This window comes from Harmonia axyridis, chromosome X, assembly GCF_914767665.1.
Source record: "Harmonia axyridis chromosome X, icHarAxyr1.1, whole genome shotgun sequence".
NCBI classification, from domain to species: Eukaryota; Metazoa; Arthropoda; class Insecta; order Coleoptera; family Coccinellidae; genus Harmonia; species Harmonia axyridis.
In genome coordinates, this window is record NC_059508.1 from 21,384,113 (window position 1) to 21,393,991 (window position 9,879).

Genomic DNA, 9,879 nt, shown 5'->3' on the forward strand with positions numbered 1-9,879 from the left:
GTGAAAGATAGGATGACTGTTGATAATATGAGTGGTGTGGTATATTGTATTCCATGTTCAATATGTAGTGAGGTGTATATTGGTCAGACATCTCAGCTTTTGAAGAGAAGGATTGCTCAACACAAGAGCGACATCAAGAATCCAAATAAGATTTGTGCCCTAGCAGACCATACCCGGGACAAAGATCACCCAATGGATTATGATTCCACCAAAATTCTTGAATGTGCAGTTAGTGGAAAGAAAAGATGTTTCTTAGAGATGTACCATATTAAACGCCACACTTGTTCCATGAATTACAGAAGGGATGTAAACAATATTAGCTCCATCTATACTTATTTGATTCATTATGACCAGTTTGGTGGCAGTGAGTTGAATGGATCAAATGGAATGAATATTTCCACAAGTTCTACAGTCGGGATAACGTAATAATGAAATCTATGTTCCGGACTATTTCTGTGAGAGGGGATTGGATTCGGTTCATGGAGTCTTTCAATAATCGCATTTGTTCTGAGTTCGGTGAGAGTGAATTACTGCGACCAAGTGTGATTTAATGCTATTCTATGTTTCATTTGTCATGTGCGTGTATTCTGTGGCAAGTCTGGTTGACAACATTTTTGACAACCTCTCATTTTGTTGATTATTCTGTTTACCTTATTTACATATGATAATTGATTTCTACTCTTGTGCCAACGAAATATCAGATCTTTTTTCGCTAAATTTGTTGATGTTCTTGTTCATTGCTTTCTTGAGAGCTATTGATTTGTGTTCAAATAAGATCTTTACAACTCTGTATTTCGGTATGTACTATTTTTACATGTTTTGTGGTTGCCATGTTTTTGACTGTTTTCTATTGCTATTGTAGAGTCCTGAAGAAGGTCCCCATCGGGATCGAAACGTCGACTAAATGAAATAAAGAAGAGTGAAATTATAACACTTATCAATTTTCCCACACCCCTTATCATACTTATAACTATTGTTGTATATTGGGAATTGAAATTGTTGATATATATATATATATATATATATATATATATATATATATATATATATATATATATATATATATTTTTTTTTTTTTTTTTTTTTTTTTTTTTAATATCACCATAAAGGGTAGGTAAACCCTGAACAGCCGGACAGTTTGTGCCAAGGCTGCTCAGAGGGATGTAAGGAACTTCCTCACCAGTCTAGTATTGGCGAGGATTACTTCTTTTTGAGCTGTGCTCACGAGCTCTTTTTCTAAACCTAGTCTTAGGGTGTTGTCAACTAGGTGTTTCTCCACTAGCCCATTGGTGGACATGACTAGTGGCAGTATGGTTGTTGATTTGAGGCCATAGATTGTCTTCATCTCAAATGCCAGGTCCTGATACTTCGTTAGTTTTTCCGTGAAAGCTTTAGCTATGTTGTCATCGGCCGGGATAGCAACGTCCAGGATTTCCATCGTTCTCTCTATTTTATTGTGGAGCAGGATGTCGGGTCGGTTGTGTTTGATTGTCTGGTCCGTTGTGATAAAATTATCCCAGTATAATTTGTAGTGCTCGTTTTCTAATATGTTACTGGGTCGGTATTCAAACGGTCTTACTGTTTTTTTTATTAGTCCGCACTTTTTGGCTATCGCCTGATGGTAAACTCTGGCCATCGCGTCATGTCGCTGCGTATAGTCAGTTGGAGCCAGGATGGAGCAAGATGAGGTGACGTGCTGAATGGATTCAGTCACCTGGGAGCACTTTCGACATTTATCCGTGGGTATGTTGCGTCTAGTAATGTTCTTAATGTATGATCTTGTTGGGACCACTTGGTCCTGAATGGCGATCAATCTTCCTTCAGTTTCAGGAAATAGGTATCCGGATTTAAGGTAAGTAAGTGAGTATTCTTTATTGACGTGATCGTTTTTTAGGGTCCCGGGATACCTTCCATGTAGCGCTTTGCTGTGCCACTCCTGAGTCAATTTTTCGATGGTAAGTTGTTGTGGTTCGATTTGTCCTGCCAGGTTCAGCGGACTCAAGCGGTCATCTTCTCGACATATGGTTCGGTGAAACGGTAAGTTTTTATTCAGAAAATATTCTCTTGTGTCGCGAACTGTTCTGTCATGTATCATTTCCAGGTTCTGCAGCCCTCTCCCCCCTTCATGCCTTGGAACATATAACCTATTGACGGATGCATGCGGATGGTGAATGCCGTGTTTGGTGAGTAGTGCCCTAACTTTCTGATCAATATCTTTTAGTTCCGTGTTGAACCATTTGATGACTCCAAACGAGTAGCTTATACAGGGTACTGCCCATATATTTATAGCTTCGAACATGGCCTTCGAATTAAGCTTGCTCTGAAGTATCTTTTTCAGTCTGCTTAAGAACTTTTCTTTGAAGATAGTTTTCATCTCGGTTGTTTTGATGTCTAGTGCCTGTTGTACACCGAGGTATTTATAGGATTCACGGGTTCCCAGTTGTGGTATTGTGAGGTCCTCCATCACGGCCAGGCCTGCTCCCTCTTGCACACGGCCTCTCTTTACATGGACAACGGCACATTTGTCAATTCCCAGTTCCAGTCCTATGTCTTGTGAGAAGGATGCCACTATTTTTAATTGTTTCTTCAACTGGTCTTCGTTGGCAGCATAGAGTTTGAGGTCATCTATGTACAGCTGGTGACTGATCTTGGTACTCGGAGTCTTTTGGATGACGTATCCGTAGATTTGATCCTTTAGCAGTTTACTTAAGGGATTTAGGGCGAGACAAAACCAGAGGGTGCTGAGGGTGTCTCCCTGAAAGATGCCTCTCTTGATTCTTATGAGGGAGGTTTTGTAGTTCACTTTCCCCGTATTCACCACCAATTGTGTGCGCCATGTCTCCATAAGGTGCTTTAAAAGATCAATGACCGGCTTCGATATTCCGTAAAATTGGAGTGTCTTTATTAACCATGTGTGCGGTACGGAATCAAAGGCCTTGCGATAATCTAACCACGCAACCGAAATATTTCTTTGCCTTTTCTTGACTTTCTTGGTTATTATTAGGTCGGAGATTAGGAGTTCTTTGCATCCTCTGGTACTTCCACGGCATCCATTTTGTTCTGGTGCTAGTATTTTGTTCTTGTTAACATGCTTCCAGATATGGTGGGTTAGTACTCCCGTTAGAATTTTGTACACAGTCGGGAGACAGGTTATCGGCCGGTATTGTTTGGGGTCTGAGGTGTTTTCTCCCTTTGGAATCATGTGCGTGACTCCCAGTGTGAAAAAATCAGGTATTTTGGTGGGGTTACTGAGCGCTTCTTGGAGAAGTTTTGCCAGGTGGTTGTGTATTGCCGTGAAGTGTTTCCACCAGTAGTTCTGTATTTGGTCTACACCTGGGGAAGACCAGTTGTTTGCCTTTTTCAGTGTCGCTTTTATGTCCTCTTCAGTGATTTTTATGTTATCCATACTGTATTTGCCAGATTCCGCTTCCACATCCCCAATCCAGTGTGCTCGGTTGTTGTGCGTTCTTTCTTCCTCCCATATTTCCTTCCAGAAAGAGTGAATGGATTCCTCCGTAGGCGCGTTTTCATTTTTGGGACTGCTCTGCTCTAGGCGGCGGAAGAATTGCTGTTTATTTTTGTAATAGAGATGGTTGTTCTGGTATCTTTTCACCCTGTCGTTGTATCTTTGCATCCTACTACCTAAAGCTTTAATTTTTTGTTTCAGCTTGTCAGATATTTCTGCTATGCTCTCCCTGTAGCGGTTGTTCCGGGCCTTGATTTTAAATTCAGAAGCTATTCGGCGTGTCAGCTTTGCGACCCTGCTGGATGGTGTTTCTGCGTTCAGGTAAGTATGAAGTATGCCAATGTTTTTCCTTATTGCAGTGATCTTTTTTTCTAGGCGGTGTTTCCAGGGTGGTAGTGTGTCCCTCTTTTTAGGTGGAGTATCTTTTATTTTCATGCCTAGCTCTGAGCATACAGTGATTGCTCCTGCATACACGTAGTCTACCACATTTCTTAACTCCCAGGTGGCCGGTAAGTTATTCTGTATGATTTCATTGACTTCTTTTACTTTCTGTTGCATGATCTTTGAGCCTTTTAACCTTGGTATTCTTGGTCTGCTTTCAGGTAACACGCCGGCGTATAGTAAATAGTTTTTCAGTAGTTCCTGCTCTATTTTGCCAGATCTGGGTGTTTCGGGTGTTGGGGTGGCAATTTCTTCCTCAATTTCATCGTCGCATCCCACTGTAGCTCCACGCGGATAGCAGCTGAGTTTTATGTGGTTTAGTTCGGTGTTTGTGAACTTTTCGTTAGTCAAGAGCCATTTGACTCTGTTGGCCAACAGGTTGGCGTATGATTGCTTGCGTGGGTTTAAGTCATTCCAGATGTCTGCTAAAGATTTTCTGTAGTTGGCGTTTGTGTTGAGTTCCAGATCCTTTGCGATGTAATGAACACGTAAAAGTAGGATGTTTTCCTCTTCATTCCATCGTGCTCGTCCATCTCGTCTTGGAACTTCAGCGGGAGGGTTTCTGATCCCGTCCAAGCTTAAGCTCCTTCTTTCCCTTCTGGGAGCATTCGAGATTTGGCTTACGGTACCATCTCGGGGGGCTGTGCCGCTCGCCCCACAGCTTACCCCATCAGGCTCTTCCTCTGGACGGCTCCGAAGAGGGCCAGCCCGCTGCCCTCTACCGCCCTGGTTCATGCTTCTCGTAGTAATGGGAGCAACAAATACATCAGCTCCCAGGCTGCCAACCTTAGGAGCTGGGCGACTCGGGTACGCGGGGCCGTCAGTCCCCGAAAGCTTACGCTTCCCTGCGTATATATATATATATATATATATATATATATATATATATATATATATATATATTTTTTTCTATCACCGTTTAACGGGTTGGTGCCTGAGCCAACCGGGCCGACGAAGCCAAGGTTGTCTCACGTACCAACCCGATGAATGGTGAAGAAAAAAAATATATATATATATATATATATATATATATATTTTTTTTTTTTCTTCACCATTCATCGGGTTGGTACGTGAGACAACCGGGCTGATTCTTCAGCCAAGATTGTTCTCAGGAGCTGGTCAAGAACCTCCTGACTATCCGCGTAGTGCTTTTGGGCTTGACTAATCAAGTAAGTATCAAGTTGCAGCCTCTTTGTATTTTCTAGCATGTGGGCCTCCACCAAGCCGTTCACCGATATTATGAGTGGCACTATAGATGTCTTTCTGAGGCCATAGATCTCCTTCAGTTCAAAGGCCAGGTCGTGATACTTACTGACCTTCTCCGTATAGGCTTTGGTGATGTTGTCGTCAGCGGGAACCGATACGTCTATTATCTGTACAGACTTTTCGGTTTTATTGAACAACACAATGTCAGGGCGATTGTGTGCTATAGACCTATCTGTGACCATGGCAGTGTCCCAGTACAGCTTGAAGATGTCATTCTCCAGCACATCTCGTGGTTGGTAACTATGAAAACCGTCATTACTTTGCAGTAGACCTGTTTTCGTCGCGATTTCCCTGTGGTACACTCTGGCCATGGCGTTGTGGCGTTCCATATAATCTTTTGGGGCCAGTATAGGGCACGAGGATGTGATGTGCTGAATCGTTTCCAGGGCTCTGGAGCACCGTCTGCATATATATATATATATATATTTTTTTTTTTTTTCCTCTTCACCATATAGGGTTGGACTCTTCGCTGCCGGGCAGATTCTGCCAAAGCAGGTCAGAGGGATGTCAGGAACTTCCTCACCAATCTTGTGTTCGCGAGGATAACTTCTTTTTGGGCTGCGCTGATGACCTCCTCGTCCAATTCCAGTCTCTGTGTATTCTCAACCAGATGTTTCTCGACCAATCCATTTGTTGACATGACCAGAGGCAGTATTGTTGTTGACTTTAAGTTGTAGATAGTCTTCAGTTCAAAAGCCAGATCATGGTATTTTGTCAACTTTTCGATGAACGTTTTGCTCAGGTTATCGTCGGCCGGGATAGCGACGTCCATAATCACCACTGTTTTTTCCTTCTTGTTATGAAGTAGGATATCCGGTCTGTTATGTTTGACTGGTCTGTCCGTCGTGACGAAAGTATCCCAGTATAGCTTGTAGCTTTCGTTCTCAAGGACGCTACTTGGCTGATACTCAAACGGTCTTAATGTCCTTTTTATAAGGCCGTATTTTTTAGCGATAGCCTGGTGATAAACCTTCGCCATCTCATTATGCCGTTGAGTATAATCCGTTGGCGCCAGCACACTACATGAGGAAGTCACGTGTTGGATGGATTCTATTGCCTGTGAACACTTGCGACATCTGTCTGTAAGTATATTCCTGCCTGTGATGTTTTTTATATAAGATCTTGTCGGAACCACTTGATCTTGTATTGCAATTGTCCTTCCTTCTGTTTCCGGGAACAAATATCCTGCTTTAAGGTAAGTAAGTGATTCCGACTTATTAACATCTTTGTTTTGCAGGGCTCCAGGGTACCTTCCGTGGAGTGCCTTGCTTCGCCACTCCTGGGAGAGTCCCTCCATGGTAAGCTCAGGAGGTTCCAGCTGGCCCGCCAAGTTCAATGGGCTCAAGTTATCATCTTCTTGAAGAAGTGCTTGGTGAAAGGGTGAGCTTTTAGAAGTGAAATATTCTCTCATACTGCAGATTGTATTATAATGCGTTATTTCCAGGTTGAGTAGGCCCCGGCCTCCCTCATTTCTCGGGATATACAACCTGTTCACGGATGAGCGTGGATGATGGATTCCATGTGTTGTAATTATATATATATATATATATATATATATATATATATATATATATATATATATATATATATATATATATATATATTTTGATCATGTTATTTACCTGCTTTTTAATAGTCAATAGTATTTTCTTTATTTGGAAGTGTCAGGTTTTTAATGAAGTTGTTCAGTTCATATAAAAAAAAATATATAATTATACGTTTCGGAGAACACTCTCCTTCTTCAGTAAAAATAACTCATCTGATAGTTTACAATATGAAATAATAATTAAAATTGAGGCTGTAAAAAAAAACACAAACATTTAAAATAGTGTACACAATAGTTTACTTCACAAAATAAGTTAATTAAAATAAATGTATCTCACCTTCAATTTCTCGTCATTTCACAATATTGGAACGTGAATGTCAAAGTCAGTTTTCTTTGGTATGTGTCACGTTTTAGGTCTTGTCTTCTTCTTTTTGTTGTGTCGGTTTTTTAAGGAGTGGTACATAAAATTGACTGAGTTGTTTTACGTCTTGTCTATCATTTACTGTTTTTTCCAAGTTTGATTGTATGTGTATCATTTCCCATATTTCTCTCTGTTTTCGTTTTGGCTCTATTGTTAGTATTTTTGTCTCGTCATAGTCGAATTCGTGTTTTTTTGTCTTTTTATGTTTGTTCAGTGCCGTTGTTGCGTTTTTTGTGTATTTATGAGCGTTGAGTCTGTCGTGTAATCTTTGTGATGTTTGTCCAATGTATTGCTTGTCACAGTTTTTGCACGGAATACTGTAAACTAGATTAGACTTCTTAGATTTGGGTGTTGAAGTTTTTAATTTAGTGAAAATCTCCTTTATTTGATTTTGAGGTTTATGGACTAATTCGATGTTGTGGGGTTTTAATATCTTCGTTATTTTATGTGATAAGTTTTTTGTGTAGGGAATTGGTATTCGTGTTTTTTGTTCTTTCTTTTCCTCAGTTATTATCGTGTTGTACAGTCTATGTATTCTTTGGTTTATTAGTGGTGTAGTCATCTTTGTAGGGTAGTTGTTCTTAATAAGTCGGTCTTTCAATTCTTTTATAATTTTTGGTCTCAATTCCGGTGATGTAAGTTTTAGGGCTCTGTCAATGTATCCAATTATTGTGCCTCGTATTTGTCCGGTGTGATGGTTGGAATTATAGTCCAAGATGCGGTCGGAGTTTTGTTTTTTATTTTTCCATTTTGTTAGTATTTTGTTGTCTTTGTTGATGAGTGTCATGTCTAAGAAGTCTAATGTTTTGTCTTTTTCCTGTTCGATCGTAAATTGTAATAGTGTATGAGCACTGTTGAAGTCTCGTAAAATGTGTTTCATTATTGTTGGTGTAGTTATTAAGAGACAATCATCAACATATCTCCTGAAAAAGGCTTTGTTGTTGTACTTTTCCATGATTTTTTGTTCTATGTGTTCCATTACACTTTGGGCAATCACACTTGATATTGGGGTTCCCATGGCTACTCCCTTAATTTGTTTGTAGAATTCATCTCTATATTGAAAATAGCTGTTATTGATTATAAGTTGAGTTGTTTCTGTGAATTCATTTTCAGGTATTTCTGTGTGTGATGTTAGTTGGTGCCATCTTTCTTTTATTGTTTCTTTCACTAGCTCAATAGGGATATTTGTGTATAGAGATACTACATCAAGTGAATATAATTTATCATTTTTGTTTATTTTTAATTTATTTAATTGTTCTTTTAGCTCTATTGAGTTTTTTATGTAGTATTCATTGTTACTGGTTGTACGTGTTAGTATTTCCGCTAGGTATTTTGATAGATGGTATAAAGGTGATTGGACACAAGACACTATTGGACGTAAAGGATTTCCTTCTTTGTGGATTTTAGGTAATCCGTATATTTTTGGTGTTTTGCTGTTGTGTATGATCAATGTTTTGTAATCAATTTCTGATATGTATCCTTTCTCTTTCCAATTCTTTATTATTTTGTTGTTTTCTTTTTCTAATGTTAGCGTCATGTCTCGTTTAGTTTTTATGTATGTAGTATTATCTTTCAATAAAATGCTCATTTTTTTCTCGTATTCCGTGTTTGTCATGATTACCGTCTTGTTTCCTTTGTCTGCTCTTGTAATTAGTAATTCGTTGTGTTCTTTGAAAAATTTTTTTGTTTTGGTAAAGTTAGTCAAATGTTTGTTGTGTCTCTGTTTTTGTCCCTTTATGTTTTTTATATGTGAACTCAGTGTTTGTGATACTTTCATTCGTATGTCATTCTGTTCGTCTGTTGGTAATTTTGTGATTCCTCCTTCAATATGTGCCAATATTTGGTGTGTTGGGACTTTTCCGATGTTATTGTCTTCTATGGCAAATTTTGCTCCCAATTTGAGAGTATCAATTACATATGGGGGGAGTGTTGTTTGTGTGATGTTCTCTATTGTATCGTCTGTCAAATATTTTGTGTCTCCTTGTATGTTTGTTCTCCTAGTCAGTGTTTCTAGTTTTTTGTTGTGGGTTTTTGTACATTCTGTTATTATGTATGTCTGTCTTCTATGTATTTGATTCGTGAGTTCCTGTATTGTTTCCTCTGTTTCACTGTTCTGAATGTTCTCGATAAGATTGTTCATTTCTTTACCCATTGTATTAATTTGTTTAGTGGTGTCTGTAATTAGTAGGTTTATCGTGCGTTTGATCCGAAACGTATAATTATATATTTTTTTTTATATGAACTGAACAACTTCATTAAAAACCTGACACTTCCAAATAAAGAAAATACTATTGACTATATATATATATATATATATATTTTTTTTTTTTTTTTGAGGAAGAGCAATACAAAATATTAATTTCAAACAAGACTAAATACCTGCCCTAAATAAAATAAGTTTAGTTGTGTACAACCACAGGTTAAAAATAAGAGAAAATGTTAATTTATAGTTACGCACAGGTAGTTAATTTTAGAATTAAAAACCTCTGTAACTCACCATGTTTATCTATGTTGAATAAACATTATTATTATTATTATTATTATTATTAATCAAGCATATGTGTCGATGAATCTCAGTATTAGCAGAGGAAATGCAACGGGGCATCATACATTTCAACGTATGATACAAGAGAACAGATAAAAACCTCAGCAAAAACCTGTCTCCCCGTATCGGTGTAGCTCAAGCCTTATTAAGTTATAATAATTCAAATCACTCAAGTTTAGAAATGACTCCCATGC

At 38.7% G+C, this 9,879-nt stretch overlaps 2 protein-coding genes across 2 annotated transcripts; both read right to left on the reverse strand.

The window, feature by feature from the left end:
* Window positions 1-1,153: 1,153 nt before the first annotated feature.
* LOC123686614 lies at window positions 1,154-4,642 on the reverse strand. Its single transcript, XM_045626847.1, has one exon. The coding sequence runs from the start codon at window positions 4,640-4,642 to the stop codon at window positions 1,154-1,156; it is 3,489 nt and encodes a 1,162-aa protein (XP_045482803.1).
* Window positions 4,643-7,436: 2,794 nt separating this feature from the next.
* On the reverse strand, window positions 7,437-9,292 carry LOC123686615. Its single transcript, XM_045626849.1, has 2 exons — window positions 7,547-9,292; window positions 7,437-7,457 (listed from the first exon to the last, which is right to left on the reverse strand). Exons 1-2 carry the CDS (start codon window positions 9,290-9,292, stop codon window positions 7,437-7,439), a joined length of 1,767 nt encoding a protein of 588 aa, XP_045482805.1.
* Between the last annotated feature and the right edge of the window lie 587 nt (window positions 9,293-9,879).